At 40.2% G+C, this 25,311-nt stretch overlaps 1 protein-coding gene across 4 annotated transcripts in view; it reads right to left on the bottom strand.

Moving 5' to 3' along the window:
* NCOA7 (nuclear receptor coactivator 7) overlaps positions 1-25,311 on the bottom strand; it is a 157,275-nt gene that overhangs the window by 87,862 nt on the left and 44,102 nt on the right. For all 4 annotated transcript variants that reach the window (XM_042939755.1, XM_042939754.1, XM_042939756.1 and 1 more), the window contains exon 3: positions 1,313-1,533. In XM_042939755.1, coding sequence (XP_042795689.1) covers positions 1,313-1,533 — 221 coding nt within the window. The remainder of the gene's footprint in view (positions 1-1,312; positions 1,534-25,311) is intronic.

Raw genomic sequence — 25,311 nt, 5'->3', positions numbered from 1 at the left:
GAGAGAGAGTGAGACAGAGCGTGAGCAGGGGAGGGGCAGAGAGAGAGAGAGACAGAATCCGAAGCAGGCTCCAGGCTCTGAGCTGTCAGCACAGAGCCAGATGTGAGGTTCAAACCATGAACCATGAGAATATGACCTGAGCTGAAGTAGGACGCCCAACCGACTGAGCCACCCAGGCGCCCCTATCAATATTCTTTTAAAAACTATGACAGACTTTTAAAATGAAAAATACTGGGGCGCCTGGGTGGCTCAGTTGGTTGAGCGTCCGACTTCGGCTCAGGTCATGATCTCACAGCTCATGAGCTCTTTTTTTTTTTTTTTTTTTAGTATAAGACAAGTATTTATTTGCCAGGCACACAGAAAAATGTGAGGAATAGAAATGCTTGCATACTCTTAATTTTTTGGTGTAAAAACACCTCCCCCCCTAATGTCAATATCCCTCCTATCCCCCAAATCCCTGGATCTTGGAATGAAAGCCACTCTTCCCCACCCTCCCCTCCTTCAGCCGATGTAAGTTATGCACTCAAAACAAAAAGCAATGAGCAATATAGGGTTTTACACAACAAAAAATTAGAATGTTGCAAAACTAAGTCTTCTACCGCAGGTCAAAATGTTGCTAAACATGGATATTCACACAACATGAGAGAGGGGGTTAAATGAGCCTTTATTAGAATGTCGTAGCAGTGTGTTTTGAAGGCGGCGGCCCTACAAAATAAGGATTTTAAATTAAGTCCCTAACTGCATGGATAGGAAAACTAGGGCTGGGGCTGAAGTGGGGAGCAGCGTACCCCATCTCCACATCGACACACGTGTGTGCATGCACACAGGACACCCTTGCACCTGCACAGAGACAGCCCCGTGCACAGCACACTCACGACGGCTTCTGTCTATCCTCATGGAACTGATTTTTAAAGAGTAGGAGAAACCAAAATGAAACTAAGAGCAGACCTGATCCTCTGAAAGACATTTCTGTAGACTCGAAAGAGGGTTTAAAAAAAAAAAAAAAAAAAAGTCCTGGCAGCATGGCCCCGCTTTAAGGAAAGGTTCTAAACTAGACCCAAACAGAAACCCTGACGTCTTGGAGGGGCAGGGGCACCTCCCCACCAGACACACCAGAGCCCTGTTGGGCTCTGTGCTAACAGCTCAGAGCCTGGAGGCTGCTTCGGATTCTGTGTCTCCCTCTCTCCCTGCCCCTAACCACTTGCATTCTGTCTCAGTCTCTTTCAAAAATAAATAAACATTAAAAATTTTAAAAATAAAATAAAATAATGAAATAAAATGAAAATACTACCAGATTGCCACCAATACTCACCAGTACTATAATATCTCTTCAGTTCTGTACGCCTGATCTCCTTTAACTGATTATTTTTTCTCTTTTTTTTCTCATCAGTGATATACTCCTCTTCCACAGCAATGTTGCACTTGTCTTGTTCTAAAATGACTGCTTTCGCATCCTCTTTTCCAGTGTGGGTCCTTGTGGCAATAGCTGAGGCTGTCTCTGCATTTTGTTTGGCCTGTTTTTTCTTTTTCAATCTAGGAATGAGGGAAAAAAGGAAAAACACTGAAGAAAGAAATGATTTTCTAGGAGAAATTATATTAGTTTCATGCTGATGGGCTTTGAAAAACTACTTAACTGATATAGAAAACACTTTATATTTCTGTTAATCACATTTTCCTCTTATTGTCTTCTTTTCTAATCACTTAAAAATTCTTATTACATGGAGTCCTGGAGTATTTCCTCAATCTTATATCCTCAGTACTTACATCTCAGAAAATTATTAGGAAATCCTCCAGGCCTGGGGGAAGACTAGATTCTAAATGTTGAACATTTTTTTAAATCAAAATATACAGCTGCCATGTTTGAAGTGTTACATTAAAAAAAGAGAGAGACGGGGCCCCCTGGGTGGCTCAGTCTATTGAGCGTCCGACTTCGGCTCAGGTCATGATCTCAGGGTCCATGGGCCTGAGCCCTGTGTTGGGCTCTGTGCTGACAGCTTGGAGCCTGGAGCCTGCTTTGGCTTCTGTGTTTCCCTCTCTCTTTGACCCTCCCCCAATTCATGCTCTGTCTCTCTCTTTCCCCCAAAAATAAATAATCATTAAAAAAATTTTTTTTAATTACAAAAATAAATAAAGAGAGAGAGAGAGAGTTTCAGGTTTTCAACGGTACCTTTGGACTGATGGGCAAACACATTTGTAAGAATAAATCCTTTATAACTGATTCACACACTGAGTGTAGAACTTTGGCAAGCTGGCTCAGGTCCGAGCAATTCTTTTCCTTTATACATAGATGCTAGTGGTACCGAAGAAAGAGCTGCATTTCCAGAGACAGAAAATGCCATAATGACAATATATATAGTTATCATTATCATTACCAATATCAGAGCTGACTGATACATTAGTTAACATATTTGATGTTTTCAATCCCTTACTGAGTCAAAGATGTGTAAGAGATGAAGTTTATCATAATTTGCTGAGATCCAATAACTCAAAATATTTTCCAACTGAGGTATCACTGTAATTAATTGATGTGTCACTCTGTACTTACCAGGCTTTCTGAAGAATGCTTTTACCTTACCAGAATATAAAGAACAAGGGTCCTGGCCTCTACTATACATGGCAGTCTGCTCCAGTGTAAATATTTTTAATTAGGACTCTTTTTGCTCCCTTACTGTTTACACACAGTCACTATCTCTGACACATACATGTCTATTTCCTTTGCTATCTGGAGCATTTATACAATTCAATGTTGGGCAAGGATAAAGAAATGTTTTGGGAGAAAAATGAAATACCCGCAGGAATAATACAGGGACTAAGGTCAGATTTTATGTTTCTTTGCTTTGTGACATCGAACAAATCCATTTAACAGTTTGGAGAGGTCCCTCACTGAGGCCTATTTAATTGGGTCCGATTGAGAGAATATGTGTCAACATGTAACACAAATAAACAAACAAATAGTAAAATATCCCCTCACATCATCACATAATGACATGAGAACTAAGCATGGTAAGATACATAATACATTCAGCTTTTGAGATAAACTCTCATATTCCAACAAAATATTTCAACTAGGCTGTAATTCATTGAACACTTAGCAAGCAGTCATGTCCTTAGACTCTAGCTGGCTAATAAATGAGCATATAGCCTAGGAGAAAGGACAGCTGGGCAAAAATCATAGATGCACATACTCCCCATCTCTTAGTTTAGCTATCTTGTTATGTTTACTTGTTAAACAAACCACAAACCAAACCAAACTGGAGATTCATAAAAAGGAGTTCTATTCAGTAGACATGTTTTTATTTTCTAACCTCAGATCCTAAATTTTTTTTTTTTTCTGGTAAGAGCGAGTAGTTCTTCACAATGTTGAGTCAGATAATGTTCCTAATAAAACAATTTCTCTCTCGATCAAGATTATTATATGTGAGACTGAAATTAGTATACAGTAACCTAGACATCATGAAGAGATTAGCACTTTGCTTAGGGAGGTCTATGCAAAGAGCTGATCTCTGTATCCAAAAAGCTGGCTATGAATGCGTTGATCTTCTTCTGATATACTGGCTTATCAAAAACATGCTTGAGATGAACCTTACTGACACTTCCAAAAATCATTCCTTCCAGGAGGAGAGAAAAGAGGTGTTAAAAATTAATTCTACACAGCCTGAGATATGTTGCTTGTTCCTCTTCTGGATTTTTCCACTTTAGGTTGATTTAAATGTCCTCGTTTCACAGTCCCCATGATAATTAAACTCACTCAGATCTAGGGCACATGTTTTGATGAACAGCAGCACTCTTTGGGGACATCTCATTAGAGACTGATTTTCACACAAGGAAATAACAAAATGGGATACACTGTTTTATTCATTTGCCCCTTTTCTGCACAGACCATTAATGTCAACACATATAGCCAAAAGTAATTGTTTAAAGAAAAAATGCTAGGAAACAGCAATACCAAACTTGTTTAACAGAAAACAGAATACAATTTAATACTTCACCAGTTTTACAATCAGCTACATCTTTTGTTTTGACTAGAGTACTCATGAGAATTTATTTCTCTGGAGTTTATCAACATGGTTAGAACATTCTGATCTTGTAACTGGAAATCGGATGTGAGTTTGGGAAGCCCACTGTAAATTCTTTCTTCAAAGCATGGAAGTACATTTTTAACCCCGTGCCTAAGAGGGAAAAACTGCCATCCGATGTCTGTGGTACAGTTAATACTCTTCCAATGTTCCTGTTTAGGCCTTCTCTGTTGTTCTGCAGGTCAATATCTATCGTGGTAAGACATGCTCACAATAGGGCTTTGTTATCACTAAATTAAACTGAAAACAAAAGGTTACACAAGAACATAAACGAAGCTTTTTTTAATGACACCAAATGTACAGTTATTCATTTTGTGGACCAAAAAAAATACTTAGCAAATCATCTTTTATTTTTTTAAAGATTTGTGGGGTTTCTAAAAAAAAAATGTTTGCTTATTTATTTATTTTGAGAGAGAGCGCATGCACGCAAGGTGGGTAGGGGCAGAGAGAGAGAATCTGAAGCAGGCTCTGAGCTGCTGTGGGGCTTCAACCCCAGGAACCAAGAGATCATGGCCTGAGCTGAGATCAAGAGTTGGATACCTAACTCACTGAGCCACCCTAGAGCCGCACTAGGCAAATCATCTTAAGCATATGAATGACTGTAAACAATGAGACATATTTAAATTTGATGGCTGTGAATACGAGTCCAAAACCCCACTTTTATTTTGTTATGCTGCATTTATCTTTCTTTAAAGAGATCATAATTACATAAGACAAAATTTTTTTAATGTTTACTTTTGAGAGAGAGAGATACAGAGCATGAGTGGGGGAGGGGCAGAGAGAGAGGGAGACACAGAATCTGAAGCAGGTGCCAGGCTCTGAGCTGTCAGCACAGAGCCCCACACAGGGCTTGAACCCACAAACCGTGAGATCATGACCTGAGCTGAAGTCAGATGGTTAACTGACTGAGCCACCCAGGTGCCCCACATAAAACAAATTTTACTACTCAGCAGTCTCCTCCCACTACTAAAACCAAGCCCTGTCAATTCTGTTTCCTAAATCTTTCCTTCTCAAATTCATCTTCTCTTCTTGATCTCTGCTCCTACTAAATCATTTCAGGTTTTCATCATCTCTCTGGACTATTTTTGACAAGATAATTATTCTTTGTTTTATTGTAAAAATTATACTTGTTCATATTCAAAAATATTAAAAATGCAGAAAGGTAAAAAAGAATAAAACTTAAATGAAATGTTACCACTAAGAAGCAACCACTGTTTGGGAGAGATAACAGCAAATCCAGAAGCTGGAGAAATCACACCTTCCCCGAGGGCAGAAGAATGAGGCAGTATGGCTCCGCTGTCTTGACCCTGAGCTCTTCTTTGTACCTTCCCTACCATAAAGGAATATTAAAGGACTTATTCTGGAATCTCTTGGCTTTTTTTTTTTTTTTTTATTAAAATTGTGTGCACCTGTAGGGCACATGCACACCTCACTTTTCCCTGCTAGCACCCAACCCAGAGTTAGCAGACTTAAGAAATAAACAAGGTGATATTGCTAAAGAAAGCATTTTTAGTAGCTGGATTAAAAAACTGTTTTCCTCTGAAGCATTTTCCTTTACTAAAGGAAGTAAGCTCAGGGTTCTGGCAACAATCAGAGGCAGGGCCTTGAGCAAGTTCCTTGCTTTGTCTCTGCAGGGCTCCTCTGTTGCTTGCCCACATCCAGTGGAATGAAACAAAAAGGCATGGAATGATGAGAGAGGGCTTTCTTTAGCACCAGAGTGGAAGCTTCACAAGGGCAGGGATGTGTCTAGGTTTTGTTAAAATGCCAAACTCCCAGGGCCTCTCCATGGTACACATTAGGTGCTCAGTATTTCTTGAATGGATGAACAAACTTGAATACGTTCTGATTTGGTTGAGATCTGCTTTCCTACGAACATACCATTTCACAGTCTTCTTAATTAGCATGTTGTCAAAAGTAAACTCACATCTCCTTATTAATCTCACTTGATTTAAAAACAAAATACAGGGGCTCTTGAGTGGCTCAGTCAGGTAGGCATCCGAATTCGGCTCGGGTCATGATCTCACGGTTCATGGGTTTGGGCCCCACTGTCGGGCTCTGTGCTGACAGCTCAGAGCCTAGAGCCTGTTTCAGATGCTGTGTCTCCCTCTCTCTCTGCTACTCCCCCACTCATGTTCTGTCTCTCTCTCTCTCTCTCTCTCTCTCTCTCTCTCTCAAAACCAAAAATAAACATTAAAAGAAAAATAAAAAAAGAAAAGAAAATACATTAGCCACATATAATTTAAAATGTATTAAACTATAGGGGCACCCAGGTGGCTCAGTGGGTTAAGCGTCTGACTCTTGGTTTCAGCTCAGGTCATGATTTCGTGATTCGTGTGTTCAAGCCCCCATTTTGGGCTCTGCGTTAACAGTGTGGAGCCTGCTTAAGATACTCTCTCTGTCTCTCTCTCTCTCTCCCCTACACTCTCTCGCTTCCTTGCTCTCTCTCGTGAGTGCTCTCTCCCTCTCAAAATAAATAAACTTTAAAAATAACTTAAGTGTATTAAACTATAGAGTTCTTTAATTAATATTAAATTAGTTCTATCTGACTCTTTCCCTAAGGTAAGTGCCATAGACATAAATATCTAGCACTGCATTGTCCAATATGGTAACTATGAGCCAGCCACTTGTGATTATTAGTTTAATTAAAATTAAATAAAAATTTAAAATTCAGTTCTTTAGTTGCAAGAGCCACATTTCAAGAGCTTAACAGACTAGTGGGTACTGTAGTGAGTGACAAACACATAGAACATTTCTATCATCACAGAAAGTATTGGATAGTACTGACTTACAACTACTGATTCAACAGTCAGCCCTATTAGCAAGAGACTAAGGAAAGAGCGAAGATAGATATCATTTAATATTTAGACATTTAGTATATGCATAGGGTATATCAACAAGGGTACACATAAAAAAAAACAGTAAAGTGAGTTTCTGGCAAGAGTTAGTGGCTAGGGGGAAAGAGAGTAAGAAAAATTACTTTTCATTGTGTTCTGTTTTGTACCTTTTGGATTTTACACTGTGTATAATAGTCAGAAAAATATATTTTTTTAAGTATTTAGTTTTTGAAGTCTCTTCCCTATGACAAGAATAGTTTAACACATACTGCCAAATTTTAAAAATCAAGTTTTACTTTTTAAAGATTATTACAGAAAGTTTTAAAGAGGGTTTTCTAACAGAAACTACTACTGAGTTGACTAATGAATGAGACACCATGCTATGTACTTTATAAATATCATCCCAGCCTCACAAAAGCCCAACGAGGCAGGCAATCTTATCTCCCTGTTACACAGAAGAAAAGGAAGGCTATGGAAACTTAGGGCCATTTCCCAAGGTCACAGGGCACAGTTAACCGGTAAAGCAGGAATTCACAAAGCCAGATGTGAGTCAATAACCTCAGGGCCTCCCCAGTCCACTCCTACAATGCTAAGGCACCTATGTATATCTTGACTTTAAAATAAAATTCACTGGGTTTTGGAAATTCTATGAACTATTTGAGGGAGAGGTGCCTGGCAATCTGGTGGGCCGAGAACATGCTTGCAGGAAGGAAAGATTTCAATTCTGGGCTTGGCTCTCCATGTAATCTGCTATGACCTTCTTTGAAAATATGACAAACCCTCTAGCACTCTTCTAAAGTAAAACAAAAGCAAGAGGCTGATGACATGATTTTCAAGCTTTGGTCTGACTCCTACAGTTTACACTTAGCTGAGATGTATGTGCTAAAGCAGTTTTGAGGTTAAAAAAAATCTTTTAGGGGCGTCTGGGTGGCTCAGTCGGTTAAGCGTCTGACTTCGACTCAGGTCACGATCTCAGTTTGTGAGTTCGAGCCTCGTGTCGGGCGCTGTGCTGACCGCTCAGAGCCTGGAGCCTGCTTCGGATTCTGTGTCTCCTTCTCTCTCTGCCCCTACCCCACTTGTGCTCTGTCTCTCAAAAAGAAATAAATATTTAAAATAAAAAATCCTTTTAAATCTAAACTGAACCTTCCCAAGACGCTGCACTCCTCTGTGCTCCCTCACACCTGAGTACATTTTCCTTCCACTGCAGCTTCCATCCTGGGAAAGTCCAGAGGCCAAGTTAGAACCACTGATATGTGAAATCACTGTATATGAACCATTCACATAAAAAGAATATTAAAAAAAAAAAAAGGTTCAAAAAAACCATAAGGGCAGTATAGTTGTCTTTTTGCTTTTTTAAAAAAAAAATTTTGTTTTGTTTTGGTTTTATTTTCTTTGAGCACACACCTTAGTGTCTCATTTCATTCAGTTACAGCTTAAGAGGAAATGAGATTTGGTGTGTGAACTCCAAAGAATTAATGAAGAAAAGGAAGCCATACAGGAATAAAGGTTAATTCAGTATAACTTTCTAACCAAGCAATCCAATAATGGAACTGGCTGCTTCATAAAGTAGTGTTCCCCATCATTAGAAATATTCAAGCAGGTCAGGTCCAAGTTCTGACCTCCAAAACCAAATGGGACTGCCCTGCCTATTTTTTTTTTCCAGATACAATTGACATAAACATATTAGTTTCAGGTGAACAACATAATGATTCGATATTAGTATATGCTGTGAAATGATCACCACAATAAGTCTAGTTAACATCCGTCACCTCATTGATGTAACATCCATCACATCATTACAAAATTTTTTCTTGTGATTAGAACTTTTAAGATCTACTCTCTTAATAACTTTCATATATGCAATACAGTACTATTAACTATAGTTACCATACTGTAGATTACATCCCAGGATTTATTTATTTTATGACTGGAAGTCTGTACCACGTTCACCCATTTTGCCCACCCTCCAAAATACAGTTGACCCTTGACAACACAAGGGTTAGGGCCACTGACCCCCCCCCACAGCCAAAAATCCACATACAACTTCTGAATCCCCCAAAACCTAACTGTTAATAGCCTACTACTGACTGGAAGCCTTACTGATAACATAAACAGTCAATTAACATATTTTATATGTTATATGTATTATATACTGTATTCTTACAATAAAGAAAAGAAAATGTTATTAAGAAAATCATAAGGAAGAGAAAATACACTTACAGTACTGTACATATTTATTGAAAGAAGTCCATGGGGGTGGCTGGGTGGTTCAAGTTGGTTAAGTGTCCTACTCTTGATTTTGTCTCAGGTCATGGTCGAACAGTTTGTAGTTTTCTGGTTTTGAGCCCCTACGTTGGGCTCCACACTGACAGGGCAAAGCCTGCTTGGGATTCTCTCTCTCTCTCTCTCTCTCTCTCTCTCTCTCTCTCTGCCCCTGCCCTGCTCATGCTCTCTCTCCCTCTCTCTCAAAAATAAATAAAAGGAAAGAAAGAAAGAAAGAAAAAAGAAAGGGAAAGGAAAGGAAAGGAAAGGAAAGGAAAGGAAAGGAAAGGAAGAAAGGGGGAGGAAGGAAGGAAGGAAGGAGGGAAGGAAGGAAGGGAGGAAGGAGGGAAGGAAGGAAGGGGAAGAGGGAAAGAATGGCCTCAGATGGTTTTTTGAGATGATTAAATAGAATGTGTTTTCATAAAAGGAAGGTCAGTTTTCACTTTCCACTGCAAATTTCCAACTGTGATATATGCCAAATAATATCCAACTTAAAGTCAGAGGGGGAAGACAGTTAAAAAACAAACAAACAAACAAACAAAAGCACTCAATTAATGAAAGTTCTCTCTTAGAATTATGATCAAATAAAACCAAAAAGCTTAGGGGTAATCACCGGAAAAATATGTAGATGTACCTAATTCTAGTGCCACCCTTTGAGATAAACATTCTTTTTCCTCACTTTGTCTAATTTTGCTAATGAGATTCCCCCACCAAGAAAATTCATCAGTTAAAATGGAAATACTCTGGTTGGAAAAACCAATACAGTTAGAAAAAGAGATCCTTCAGCTCTGCGTTCAATAACTAGAGATATATCGTTATAGGTGAACACATATCCACATAATGGAATTTTTCTTGGCATCAAAAAAGAAACGCATTCTAATAAAGATTCATAAATAGAATGCCAATCAGGGACAAACCACAAAAGTTACCCTTTCTAGGATTTCTTTGGGCTATTAAAACAGGATGGGATCAGGAGATCTTCGGGGACTCTGCTAATCAAAGTGCAGGTGCCAGGAATGGATGCAAATTCTCACTCTTTCAGAGGAGACTTAGGGTGGGTTCTTAAGGGACATTCAGAGAACCTTATATGCCCCCTTTCAGTACCGGGATGACAATGGCACTGCCACAAAATGAATGTTTACTGTGTAGAATGTTTGCCTTGTGTTTATGAAACAAGACAGGCTTTTGTTGCATATATAGATTGCCGTGTGGGAGTCTAGTTCCTTTTTCTAAGAGTCAGGATGCTGAGTCACAGCCTGAAAAAGTTACAGGGAAATCAGTGGCACTGACAATGGTAATATATAACTCGGCTATAAACTGAGGAAGGGGAGCAGAAATGGAAATGTGCTTCAGGTGATAACTGTGTGGTGCGAAGAATAATCAGCAAAGTCCTGTAAATATGGTATTTAAGTCTCAGGGATTTTACTGCTTATCAATCAAGAATAAGCTGATAAATACAGCAACAGAGAACTGAACCCAAACCTGCAAATGGAAATGTTAAGTGACAAAATATAGGGGCACCTGGGTGGCTCCACCGGTTAAGTGTCGACTTGATTTCAGCTCAGATTATAATTACATGGTTCATGAGTTTGAGACCCGTGTCAAGCCGCCTCATGTAGGGCTTCACTCGGAGGTTGCTTGGGATTACCTCTCCCTCTCTCTCTGCCCTTCTTCTGCTTACACATGCACATGCACACCCTCTCAAAATAAAGAAGTGACAAAGCATAAATTTTTAAATTTCTTTTGCTTTACAGTGGTATTATATATGCTTTATTTAACTTAATTTGGTTAAACTAACTGGCTGGATTAGTTCCCTATGTCTGCTCTAACAAAATACCACAAACTCAGGGGCTTAAAATAACACACATTTATTCTGACAGCTCTGGAGGTCACAAGTCCAAAATCAGCTATAGGACTGCATTCCCCACAAAGGCACTTTCCCTGCCTCTTCCAGCTTCTCGAAGCTACATTCCTTGTGGCCCCTTCCTCCAGCTTCAAAAGTCAGCAGCACAGTCTCTGGCTTACTGAAAATCACCACTGCCTGCTCTGTAGTCAAATCTCCCTCTGCCTCTTTCTTAAGTGGACACTGAGACTGCATTTCAAAGCCCACCCAGATAATCCAGGATAATCCTCCTATCTCAAAATCTTTAACTTTTTCATTATCTTCAAGGTCTCTGTTGCTATGCAAGGTGACACTCACAAATCCAGGCATTAGGCCCTGGCTATCTTTGGTGGTGATCACTCAAGTCTACCTCACTGACTAAATTCACATTTGTAATATGAATGAATTATTGTAAACTCATCATTATATCCCATGTCCAAATCATTAGCAGATCTAAGAAAAGTTCACGGCTGGCAATGAGTGGTTAGTAAACATAGATTTCTAAAGCAAAACCAAAAAGTTTACTCAAGACTCCTGAAACCTCAAGGTGCAATGGAAATATCACAGACATGAGCTTTCATTTTATGTTGGGTGACCTCAAAACAGCCTCTTGGAGATAGGGATATTGGAAGGAAAATTTTAACAGGCAGGATTTCTAAAGGGTTAAATCCCATTTTCATATCTGATCACTTCAATCATTACTGAAATCAGCCTTTCACTGTTTATATAATCACCTACAAAGCTGAAGATGTCTTCCAAATATCTTCTTTTATTGGAGCTTCTTAGTGTGCCCAGAAATCTTTTTAAGTCAATATTTTTAAAAATATATGTATATTTTTACTCAAAACAAATCATATGGTCAGACTCCCCAGTGATGGCACTGGGATATATTTCAGCGACATATTGAAATTTCAGCATAGCAGCAATATATTTCAAGGACATGATTCCTCTAGAAAAACAGAAAATTTTTGATTTCTTGAAGCTATTTCAGCAAAACAAGCAATTAATTAAAGCAGAGCTACTTGAAGTTTTCCAAGCAGAAATACAGTGATAACAGGGGTTTTGTTCTCAGATTTTAACCTAACTCCCTGCTAACTGCTTAAACTATAGAAACATGGAGGAAAAGAAAAACTAAAAAATACAGTCCTAAAAATAATCAGTTTAGTATAAAAACTAATGCTTTCCAAAAAGCCTCATGAGTGAAACATAACATTTATGATCAGCAGAAATGTCTCTCTAAAGAAAACGATTTTGAGTGGCATAAAATTAGAATATGCTCTAACTCGACTTCTCAACCTCCTTCCAACTTTTAAAATATATTCTAATAATTTTCAACTGCCTCTGAATAATTTTAGACACACACATATACTTAACTCTCTTATGATAATGCTATTTCAACGTTATAAATTAGAGGTGGCCTCATAATGCTTCCTGTCATTATAGGTACTTTCAGAAAGAATAATGTAAATCAGGTAAAAAATCTGAAAACTTATTTTGGCAGATGCTTTCAGTTTAGTTGGTTTTCATCCAATATGCCCATTCAATTTCTTTGAATATTTTTTTCTGATTGGTGTAAACTGTCCATATCCTTGGGAAATGACATTGTTCAAAAATAGGATTCAGGGGGTGGAAGACTAGTAATACCTACTTTGAAATGTTTCCCTTCTAAAATTAGTGACGAACTTTGAGGTTATTCATTCAACATGTAAGGGCAAACCGAAAATGGATTTTTAAAGAAAAATCTTGGCCTTGTTTCATTTTTCTGAGGGCCAATCTGGGGCGATAACCTTCTAAACTACATGGTAGTCTTGGTTGGGCTTTTCAAAAAGCTCAACTGGTGGTCATATCTAAAGTATATCAGTCTGCTCTTAATCATCCAAAAAGAACACCTGTGTTGTAATAACAAATAAATGCTTGGTCTTTGTCCCTCTCTGGTCTAGCATCGAACTCCTAAAAGACTTGGAATCTCCCGAGCTAAGAGTATCTTTTGTATGTTAATAAATGACTCCTTCAGTTTGTGTGGGGAACTAAGATAGGATAGGGGCTGGTCACCACCATTAGAAGGGTGGACATTTCAGCCCCACCTCCAGCCTTCTGGGGAGGGAGAAGGGCTGGAGATTGAGTTCAATCACCCAGGCCAATAATGTAATCAATCGTGTCTATACAATGAAACTTCTGTAAAAACCTTTCGATGACGAGTTGGAGAGCTTGGTTTGGTGAACACACTGAGATGCTAGGAGGCTGGCACTCCCAGAGAGAGCAGGGAAGCTCTGTACCATCTACTCCCACACCTTGCCCTATGCATTCTCCTCCACTGGGCAGTTTCTATGTTATACCCTTTTTAATAAACTGGTAAATGTAAACAAAGCATTTTCCTCAGTTCGGTGAGTTGTCCTAGTGAATTGTCAAACCTGAGGAGGGATCACGGGAACTCCCAAATTTGTAGCCAAGTTGGTCAGAAGTAGGGGTTGACTGGGGATTCTGGCATCTAAAGTGAGGGTAGTCTTGAGGGACTGAGACCTCAAACCAGTGGAGTCAGACACTAACTCACGGAGGTTAGTGTCAGAATTGAATTAAACAGTTGGATACCTAGTTGATGTTGAGAATCAGAGAACGCCAGACTCTAGACTTTGCCAATCTTGATGTGCCAATGTTGAGCACATCAGAGAAGATGAAAGCGAGACTGACAGCCTTGTACAAAAAACATGCAGGCTACCCTTTTCTCTGAGCAGAGATGGATGACTCAGCCTGTTGGCATGTTCTGCTTGGCCCACAAGCACTTTTTAGGACTCCAACTGGCTAACTGATGAGCATTCAAAACGGGGATGTTTCACATAAAAATCTGGATTTCAGGCTCATCTTGAAGAATTAGCAGACATAACAGCACATCTCTGGGGCTCCACATGGCAAAACTGGAGCAGAGCAATAGTAGCTTCCCTCCTTGGAAAAGGCATGTGCTGTCTCCTTGCACCAGCCTTCCTTCCCTACAGTGCACTGGCACCGGAGCCTGGTGATGATCACCTATCCACTCATTTACATCACTGCTTTGGTCCCTAAGGTCAACGTTTGTATGTTTTGCTCCAGAGAGCATAAAGTTTTATTCTTGGGTCAATTCAGATCATCAGAGAGCTGCAGTCTTGGACCATACTGTGCTGGCCCACTGCAAAATATCTTTTACTGAGTCATATGCTGGCATCATGCCCTCCCTCAGTACTTTCGCTGTAATAAATTGCCTTTATGAATGTTAATAACAGACATCCACATCTTTTTAGTGTTTCTTTTATGTAGGCTGTGAGGTCCTACATAATTTTAGAGTTAAGGGTGAGGAAGGGTTTTGACACCTGGGGAACCAGTATGTGCTATACTCATGAGTAGAGAGAACTATGGGAAGGATTCCTGTTTGTTTGTTTGTTTGTTTATTTATTTATAATGTTTATTTATTTTGAGAGAGAGAGAGAGAGAGAGAGAGAGAGCGTGAGTGGGGGAGGAGCAGACAGAGAGGGAGACACAGAATCTGAAGCAGGCTCCAGGCCCTGAGCCGTCAGCACAGAGCCCAACGCAGGGCTCAAACCCACGAACCGTGAGATCGTGACCTGAGCCAAAGTCAGATGCTTAACCAACTGAGCCACCCAGGCGCCCCAGTATTCATTCATTCATTCATTCATTCATTCATTCATTCATTTATTTTAAATGATCTCTACACCCAGCATGAGGCTCAAACTTACCACCCAGGATCAAGAGTCGCACATTCTTCCCAATTAGCCAGGGAGGAGCCCCAAAGGGAGTGTCTTTGTAACAGTGACCATGGAAGTAGTTCTAAGTCAACTACACAACTAATAGCATGTACTTTAGGGTCAAGAAGGAAAGAGTTTGGTGAAATAGCCGACAGCCATGTAAAAGGTCAGAGAAATAGGGAAAGAGGTTTTTTGTTTGTTTGTTTCATTATTATAGGGGCGCCTGGGTGGCTCAGTCAGTTAAGTGTCTGACTTTGGCTCAGGTTATGATCTCATGGTCTGTTTTTTTGAGCCCCGTGTCCGGCTCTGTGCTGACAGTTCAGAGCCTGGATCCTGCTTCGGATTCTGTGTCTCCCTCTCTCTCTCTGCCCCTCTCCTGCTCTCTCTCTCTTTCTCAAAAATAAACATTAAAAAAAAAAAACAGTTCCATCATATATAATGCATTTACTCCCTCTTGGAAGTTTCCTGAGAGGTAAAGTAAACATCTGATTTATTTTCTATTATTTTGTCTACTGTACTTATTTATTTGAATGTGACTTAATGCTCAGAGTGGACCAAAACAAAGCTGGTTGCATGTGGGTCACATATGTGTAGTTTGTATAAGGCATCTCAGATCCTTCTAGGATAAGGTGAGGCAGGAATGAATGAATACAGAAACAAACAAAGAAATGAACAAACATCAGTCCTGGAATAATGGATGAGACAGGCTAATGACAGGCTGAGTTTTATCTCAATTGCATAAATTGATAAAACCCCTTAATCTGACTATGTCACATAGACTAAAAGGGACTTCATCTCAAGGGAAGTTGTTCTACACCCTTACAATGACAGAAATCAAACTCCACCCAACACGAATCTACTAATTCAACAAATAATATATTTTGAGGGGCAAGACCTAACAATTCCTCCCTCTGCCCCTTAACCCCAAATAAAGAAAACTCGACTTTCTTATTAATTCTTCTTTGCACCTAATACATCACTCGGCACACGGAGGTGAAAAAGAGTTCATTATATGCCATTAACTGAGTAATCAAGTCACCCTCTCCAACAGCAGTTTTCTACCAAGAAACTTACCCTTGGATTTTACTACACTTGTGCTGTTGTTTGTTTGTTTGTTTGTTTTTAAATAATTGTTAATAAAAGGCAAGGTAATTTCTCATAGATTTGCATTTATTTGTATAGCTTTAAGCATTCTGATCTCATGAATTCCTTTTAATTTTCATACACACTATAAAACCTTTTAAACCCTTATAATATTGGAGTAAGGGTCATCCAAATTTCCTGTGGATTTCCATGTTCCTACATTAAGCCATAAGAAAACTCAGCTGGACTGTATTTTGGCAGAGATTAAAGAAGACTTCTGAAGAAAATCAAAATGTAATAACAACAATATTGCATAAGATGGGGGGAAAATAAATGTGCTTTTAACTATTGTGGAGACTCTCTGGAGGGATTAGCCACAGTTCAAAAGAAAGTCAAATAAAGAAAAGTTTCAGTTCTGTTTGTATGGATTAGGCAATGCAGCTCCAATCAATAAAAGGAAGGTGCAATTTTTAACCCATATACACATTACAATTTCACAGTGACATGGGCAAAAACTAAAATTCAGCATATATCAACAATTACATCTTTAGTGAGACTGACTACCATACACACAAAACAGAAGGTGCTGTTCATCAGTATACTAATTCTTCTATATTCAGATATTGTTTTAGGGGAATTATATACAATGTTAAAGAAAGCATTGAACTGAGGTATTTTTTTAATTTTATTTTTTATTTTTTTAAATTTACATCCAAATTAGTTAGCATATAGTGCAACAATGATTTCAGGACTAGATTCCTTAGTGCCCCTTACCCATTTAGCCCATTCCTCTCCCACAAGCCCTCCAGTAACCCTCAGTTTGTTCTCCAGCACTGAATTGAGTTTTCAGAATTCTACATAAAGCTGTCACAATATTAAAAATTCTATATAGATAAAATAATTACCTAAGCTAATGAACAAACTGTCTTTTCCATTTTGTTTTCCAAGAAGCATAAATCATAAAGTCTCATGTAGGAAAGTTCCTTAAAATGTATTTCATCCATTCACCCAATGATGGAATTAAGTACCATATTTACAGGCCAGAAGATATTACCAGAAACTCACTGAGACACCACATATATCATTCTTTTTAAAAACTTTAACTGCACCGTCTAGTTCAGTGTCTTCACCTTAAAGATCATTGTAGTACACTTTTGTTGGCCTCCCTACAGTCTTTTTTTTCTCCTTGTTTTGACATCAAGTTTCAATTTTCAGTAAATACACCCTCCTCTGCCCCACCCCCTTTTAATAGCATATCTGGGTAGGGCCCCACCCCAGCTACAGGGATGAAATACTTGACCCCAGCCAATGAAAGCACTGAGGCCCCTGGGACAGCTGCCCAGTGGCAGTGACTCCAAGAACCAGCACTTGGCCTAGGCTGGTCCAATCGCAGTGAATCTTGTATGCACCACTGGCAAACACACTTGCTTTGCCTGATGTTGCACAAGGGAGATCCTGAGTTGGCAGTGTTCATCAAGGAAAATCCGAGACGACAAAAGAGTGGAAGAGCTTGGATAGAGAGAAACTGAGTCATGATAACACTATTCAGGCATTTCTGAAGTCAAATCTAAAATTTAACCTGGACTTGTAACTAATGTGTGTCAGTCAATCCCCTAATGCCTTCTTTCCTTCCCTAAGTTAGTTTGATTTGTTTTCTGTTACTTGGGATGCTCTCCTCCTGCCCTCAACAAAGGGGGAAGAGAGTCCTATTATGGAAATTTACAAAAGAAGTAAGGTTGTTTCACGACCCCGGGTGACTCAGTCGGTTAAGCGTCCAACTCTTGATTTCAGCTTAGGTCATGATCTCACAGTTTGTGGGTTTGAGCCCCACATCTGGCTCTGTGCTGACAGTGCGGAGCCTGCTTGGGATTCTCTCTCTCTCTCTCTCTCTCTCTCTCTCTCTCTCTCTCTCTGCTCCTCCCTTGCTCATGTTCTCTCTCAAAATAAATAAATAAACTTTAAAAAGTATTTAAGAAAATTAAAGAAGTAAGGTTGTGAAGGACCCCAAAATGTGGACTGGCTGAGCTGGGGATGGAGGACAGCTGGGAAGTTGGCCTGCTTTGTCATGTGACAACAAAATGGATGCCTCTTGTACCTTAAAACCACATTGTGTGTCTATCAGGATGCACTATTAGAGGACTTAAGAGAATTTTTAGGATTCTAAAGTAAATTGTCCATTTCTTTCAGTCTTCAGTAAGATCTTTACAAGAAATAGACAAGCGTAGGCTTTAATTTATCCACTGAAAGTAGAGCCGGATGAAAACATATTTCTGCTAAGAGAAAATTTTTTGTGTGTGGCTTGCAACAGTTGAAAGCCTGGTGACCAGGAGTCTTGTGGAGGTGGAAAAGCAAAATTAGCTGCCCCAAACTAAAGTTAGTGCAAAAAAGTAGGGGACGCTGCTGTACTAAGGATCTGTAAGCAGCTCTCTTCTTCAGGCCCCTCCCAAATACTGCCACTTATTCCCTCTGCCAGACACACAGGATGGTGGCCAGACCGCACTGATGCAGCTAGAATACAGTCCAGGGCTCCTCAGAAGCAAATAGTCCTCCCCAACTCAGGCCACGGGTTTTTACTGCCTGGAAGCAAAGCCCCAGAGGGTAGTGCTACTCTGAAGGCTCAGGAGATGGGCTAACAGCCCACTGCTGAGAGACCAAAATTCCTGAGCCAGTTCTATCTGCATCCAAAGTCCACGGTTCTGGTTACCAGCCGAGGGAGTTTGGCCAATGACAACAGAATTAAAGCCTGCAAAAATTTTAAATGAATTGTATTGCCAGAGAAATCCCTAATTTATCAGACATAAGAACTTATAAATGCTCAGCTCCAAAGTCATCCCTGGGTCCCCAAATCTATGCCACCAGAAAAAGGGCTACTGGGGAAGTCCAGCTCCCAGGCGGGCTCCTCCTCAGTGTTGTGGGGAAAATGGACAAGAGCAAGCTACTCTGAGCAGAACTTGTGGCTGCCCCAAGGCGGACCAGGGAACTGGCCCACTGCCAGAGCAGGGAAAACCTGCTGTTCCTGTTCAGCCAGACCAGGAAGTGCAGCAGACCACTGGCCACTGCGCTCCCCACCTGCTCCCTTTCCCAAAGGGGTGTTTTCACTTTGGTCCAGTCAGGGTGACTGTGAGCTGGACAACTGAATGAGCCACCAGGAAGCACTCCTGCCCTTTCCTACCCAGGAAGATAGGAGGCTGGCAGTCTTCCTGTCACTGTATAATGAGGGTCCAGACCCACCCCACCAGTAAAGAGCTGAGAGACGGGCAGCATGCAGCGTACAAACCCAGAAGTCTACCATTCTTAATGCCACGCCTTTTCTCTCAGGCTTTTGTTGCCACTTGCATCAAAAGGAGCACTAGCTGACAGAGAAAACAATTATTACTAATAAATCAGTAAATAATATTTACAAGGTTCTTCATTATGCTAGATGCCAGAATCTGCTTCTGAAGTTTCCAGCCATCGGTCTGATTTCTTCTTCCCTTGTATCGGAGAACTGAGTCTTCTCCTCAAGGTGGGCCTTTTCAAGATGTGAAAGCAGACAGCATGCCCACCCAGCAAGTTTTCTTCTTCTTCAGGCTAGATATCTCCAGTACCTTCCATCTCTCTTCGTATAAGATATGTCTGTACTCCTATTATATTTGTTGCTCTCAAATGAACATTCAGTTCGGTACCTGCAGTATCTCAACAGGTGCCTGAGCAGGGAGGCACTAAATTCCATTATCCCTTCCTTCAAGATGATAATCAGTTGCTTAGGGCTGTTAGCACGCTGTCCTAGGTGGAGTAGCCTCTTCATAAATACTGATGACTGAATGAATGGAAAAAACAAAGGGAGGAAGAGAGGGAACAAGGGAGAAAAAGGAGGAAGGGGAAACAAGAACAGAGAGGAGGGAAAGAAGGAAAATAAGAAAGGAAGACAGAAAAGTAAGGAAAGACAAAAAGACAGGAAATGGGAAGGAAGAAAGGAAGAACGAAAAACTGATGTAGACCAAGACAACCCCAAAGTAGCAACCTTTTAAAAGTATGTGTCTACAGCAAAATGGTACATCCCACCAAAAACACTATTTGTACAAATGCAAGCTGGGACATAATTCTTGGAGGGCAATTTGGAATAACTATCTAAAAATTAACTGTACACAAACCTGTAAGTGTGTGTGTGTGTGTGTGTGTGTGTGTGTGTGTGTGTGTATAAATTGTGTACATAAACATAATGCAATTCAATGCAACACTGTCATAGCAAAAAATATGGAATCATCATAAAAATACGTCTACGTATAACATTAAGTAAAAACAAAAGAAGTTGAAGAGCAACAATGGGAATCTATAGGCATGGAGGAGGAAACATAATTATATACGCATGAATATTTATAACAGGATCGATATGATCCTATCACCCAGGTGACCTCTGGGGAAAGGAAATTGCAGGAGAGAAAAGGAGAAAAGGTCAGAAGGCTTTAAAAATCATTTATTTACACTACACCCTTTTACAGTTTGAATTTATCATTATCGCTTACTGTTGCTTTAAATCATGAAAAAATGGGTGAGCCCTGAAATCAGTAAAAACTGTTTTCTTTCTCATTTATCGTCTGTCCCTCTAGTCTCTATTTTCTATTTTAGTGAGAACAATGCTTCACTGTGCTGTTCCCTTGACCAGTTAGGATTCCAAACTCCTTGGTGGCACAGAATTACACACTCACGCCAAGGCGCTGCAGTCACAGAGCAGGTGACTTCAGGAAATGCCCCATACAGGGTGCCGCAGGAATAGAGAGAGCCACGAGCAGGGGCTAGCAGAGCAAGGGCTAGCAGGCCTTGGTGGGCATTTTCCAACTCTGATCTCACTTGACCCTTCAGCTGTGATCAACACTACCAACCAGACATTTTCTGGCTTTGTGGACACCAAACCACACCCTCCTGGTGTTTGTGTGCCATCTCAATCCCCTTGGGTTTCTGTTCAAGAAGGAAGACCACTGGGAGGTGGTGCCCAGGTGAACACTGATAAGACCAGAGGAGTAGGCAGAGGCTGACATGTGCAGGCTTTGTACCAAAGTGAAGAGTTTAGATTTTATTTCAAGGGCCACAAGAAACATTTAATCCAGAGGATGAGATGATCTGATTTGTATTTTAAAAGTTTTGGGGCGCCTGGGAGGCTCTGTCGGTTAGGCGTCCGACTTCGGCTCAGGTCATGATCTCGTAGGTCTGTGGGTTCGAGCCCCGCGTCGGGCTCTGTGCTGACAGCTCAGAGCCTGGAGCCTGTTTCAGATTCTGTGTCTCCCTCTTTCTCTGACCCTCCCCTGTTCATGCTCTCTCTCTGTCTCAAAAATAAATAAATGTTAAAAAAATTTTTTAAAAAAGAAAAGTTTTTCTCTGGTTCCTATGTGAAGAGTGGATTGCAAAGGGCAAGAGTACTAGGAGCTAGGAGCTAGGAGACCAGCTGAAGGTTACAGCAGCTATCCAGGAGAGAGGAGATGAGGAGATGAAGTGAACAAATTTAGCTTATGTTCTGGAAGTGAAGCCAACAGAGTTTGCTAATGAATTAGGCATGGAAGGTGAGGGAAAGAAGATTAAAACCAACTCATATTTTTCAGTTTAAGCCAAGGGGTAGATGTACCCATAGTGATGGGGAAGATTAGGGATGGGGCAGGGTTGGGAGTTCTCTCTTCACACTCTCTTAGAAGACCCATGGTCATGGCTTCCATTTTTATTTTTAAACTGATGCCTCTCAACTTTACACTTCCCAGTTCAAAACTGTGCTCTGAGCTTCTCCCCTTTGTATACAATCACCTGTTCCACAAAACCCTACCCTTCCCAGAGGCACACCAAATTTAAGATGACCCAAACCAAGCCTGCCATTTGCCTCCCCAAACCTGGTTTCCTTGAGGTGTCTCGTACCTTACTGGAAAACCACTGTCCACTCAGCTGTTTCAAGTAGAAACCTGGACCCTGGATCCTGCTCCATTTCAATCTCCACATTCCACCAGTGTTATTTCCTATTGAGTTTACCTTCTGGCCTTTATACATGCAGCTTCCTCTGCCAAAAATGCATCCCATCACCCTTCAACTGGTTCATTCCTACCATCCCTCAGAGATCAGGTCAAATGTTACTTCCTCATCAGCTTCTTCCCTGATCCTCAGAATTGGTCAGGTCTTCCTGCGAAAGTCTCTATGCTGCCATTAATTTTTCTTTGTAGCACTTATCAATAGTCTAATGGAATCATCACTACTGTAATTAGCTGTTCAATATCTGGCTCTCCCCATAGAATATAAGCTCCCTGAGGGAAGGGACAGTGTCTGTCTTAGTTATACATCACTATATACTCAGTGCTTAGCACAGCATTCAGGATACACACCAGAAGCAAAATATACATGCTGAATGAATGTTTAAGTGATGTCCTAACTAGCCACTAACTAACACCAGTTAAATAACCACCTCTGAAGGCTCAGTAACTACCAAGAAATTAGCTTAAGTAGTTTTTAACATACTTTCTAGAATTAAATTCCATAAAAATAAACAACTAAGAAATCTAAATCATATGAGTATTGATTATTCAAAGAACAAGATTCTTCATTATTTTAAATAAAATTTCTGGGGCACCTTGGGTGGCTCAGTTAAGCATCCGACTTCGACTCAGGTCACGATCTCAGAGTTTGTGGGTTTGAGCCCCGTGTCAGGCTCTGTGCTGACAGCTCAGAGCCTGGAGCCTGTTTTGGATTCTGCGTCTCCCTCTCTCTCTGCTCCTCCCCCACTCACGCTCTCTCTTAAAAATAAACAAACATTAAAAAAAATTTTATTTAAGTTAAAAATAAAATTTCTTACAATATTCTTATAGGTGCAGAGGACTATACTATGTCCACATGTATTTAATAAGTATTATTTATATTTTTAAGTCACTTTAGTTTTACCTAGTGGTGATTTCAAACACACAAATAAGTATTTCATGAGAGTTTTCCATGGTTAGTCAAACATTTGCGTTTACTAAAAACAAAAACGAAAATAAGCCACCCACATGTTTCTTTTAATACTTCTCTGTGTATCAAATTACACATTATTTTAAAAGTTTTTTTTATCATTTCTTGCTTATCTGCCTACAAAAACATCTTTTTGCATGCAGGATGATTTTTAAAATACAGTGACAACTTCACATGCCATTTTTTAAAAAAGTTCCATTATTATTTTTCAGAGGAAACAATTTTGTAGAGCCAACAAAAAGGAAGGAAGACACAGAGGCAAGAAGGCCTTTCTTAAACTAGTGGCCAGTCTGTAATTTCTCCAAGAGGAAGTAAGGACAGAATTGAGATCTGGAGGGGTTAGGGAAAGTTCTGGGCCTTGCCTTAAAGCTGCATCTGCTAAGCAAGTATACCTTTTTTTTTTTTTTTTTTTTTTTTAAATCAGGACTGCTTGTTTATTGGGGGTGGCATGTGGGGAGTGCTGACCACAATGGCACTGGGAGAAGGGACTAGGCCCCCAAAGCAACTTCCTGCCTCCATCCTGATGGACATAAAAGACCAGCCCTGCTTATTTCTTCTGAGAATTTTAGTTGTCTGCCTAATCAACTAAATTGTTTTGTGTGTATGTATGTGACCTTCACTAGAAGCACATTTATCTTTCCTGGTTTCTGATTTTTTTTCCCATTTCTTATTTTCCCTTCAATGAGGTTAAACTATGAGAATCACTTAATACTGTGACCTCATATGAGCAAATCGCCAGATTTCTAGAGCCAACAGTTTGACTCTATGGTAACACTGACTGGAGCAGAAACTTTATTTTGAAAAACATAAATGTTGCCTTAAACAGAATTTCCAGAATTGGAAAATAATTGGTAAGACACAAGAAAGAAAATTATTCCAAAGATCCAGAGAGAACGGAAACCAGTAACAGAATTCTGGCAGGTGGGACACGTGGCGGGGAGAAAGAAGGATCGGGGTCATGCCGGGGTACAACAACGTGACGGCGTCCCACGGATGTCAGATCTGCCCCAGAGGCCGTGGAAAATAAGGGCACCTGAGAGATCCTAGCAGTCCCTCATAAGACCTGCCAAAGAACTTCCCACTCACAGTAGCACTTCCCCAGGAAGTAAACTTGGTGCTGAGTTTCACTATAAATTGACTGTGATTTAGAGCAGCCTACCCACCAAAGCTGATAAGAAGTTGTGAACTCTGAGCATCCTTGGTGTGTTGACCCTCATGGGCCATAAATGAGGGATCTTTACTGAGGAATGGAAAATGGGACCGGCCAGAGCCAGTCGTTTGTGGGCTTATGGAACTCATTCCTACTATCCAGGGTGCAAACTTCAGTCCTTAGGTAGCACAACCAAATAACTGGTGTGTGTGCGCTTGCCCGGGAAGTAATAAAATTAATTTAGTAATTATTTTGCTGATCCTTTTCATAGTTAAAAGAGTTAGGTATTAGGCAGCTCCTTGTTTGGGGGAATAAAAGCAACAAAAATTCACCCTGGTAGAATTAGGTTTAGCACAGAAATTAACAAAGTGGCAGAAAACATCCTAAGGATTATCAAAACCACCAGTCAAGAAAGAGTAACTGATCCAGTTACTGGTCAAGGGACTGAGCCCCAATAGAAGAAATATGAAAATGACTCTCTAGGACTTTGAAGTTCTAGGTAGAAATCTTATAGATTTGGGTCAACAATATTTTCCCCTTACCTTCCAGTTGAAGATTATGACTGTAAGTCAGAGGGAAGATATGGGAGTATACAACAGACAGTGAGAAAGAACGGACCCAAATGATAGGCTGCTCTTAAAGAATATGAGGACTTTCTCTCAGTGTCCCAGTCACATGAGAGACTCAAATGGGACATGAGTGTCCCATTTACATGGGTAAATCCCATGTATTTTCATGTGATCATGCATCCATACACAGTCTCCCCTCTGCGTGAAACTTCCCTCCTTCATTCTCTCTTCATGGCATCTGAAGACAGCACAATGTCACCTCTTTTATGATGATGCCCAAGCTCTTCTGGACAGTCACTTTCACTGCTCCATACTCTTAGCACTTGGCAGTCACCTTATCCGGTATTTATCCCATAGTTACTTCTTTTATAAGCATCCTGTTATTATACCAGACTGTATATTCCTACAAATATGTTTTTTTAAATGTTTTAATTTGCATATAGTTACACACAATGTGACATTAGTTTTAGGATTACAACACAGTGATTCAACTTCTCTATATGTTATGCTACCCTCCCCACCAGTGTAGCTGCCATCTGTCACCATACACGTTATTACAATATCATTGGCTATCTTTCCCAGCTGTGCCTTTTATTCCCATGACTTATTCACTTCATAACTGGAAGCCAGTATCTCCCACTCCTCTTCACCCATTTTGCCCTGCCCCTCACCGTCCTCCCTTCTGGCAACCAACCATAACCAACCATACAGATGTTCTCTGTATTTACAGGTCTGATTCTGCTTTTGGTTTGTTTATTCATTTG

This window comes from Panthera leo, chromosome B2, assembly GCF_018350215.1.
Source record: "Panthera leo isolate Ple1 chromosome B2, P.leo_Ple1_pat1.1, whole genome shotgun sequence".
In the NCBI taxonomy this organism is placed as follows: Eukaryota; Metazoa; Chordata; class Mammalia; order Carnivora; family Felidae; genus Panthera; species Panthera leo.
This window is presented reverse-complemented; position numbering and strand designations above follow the sequence as displayed.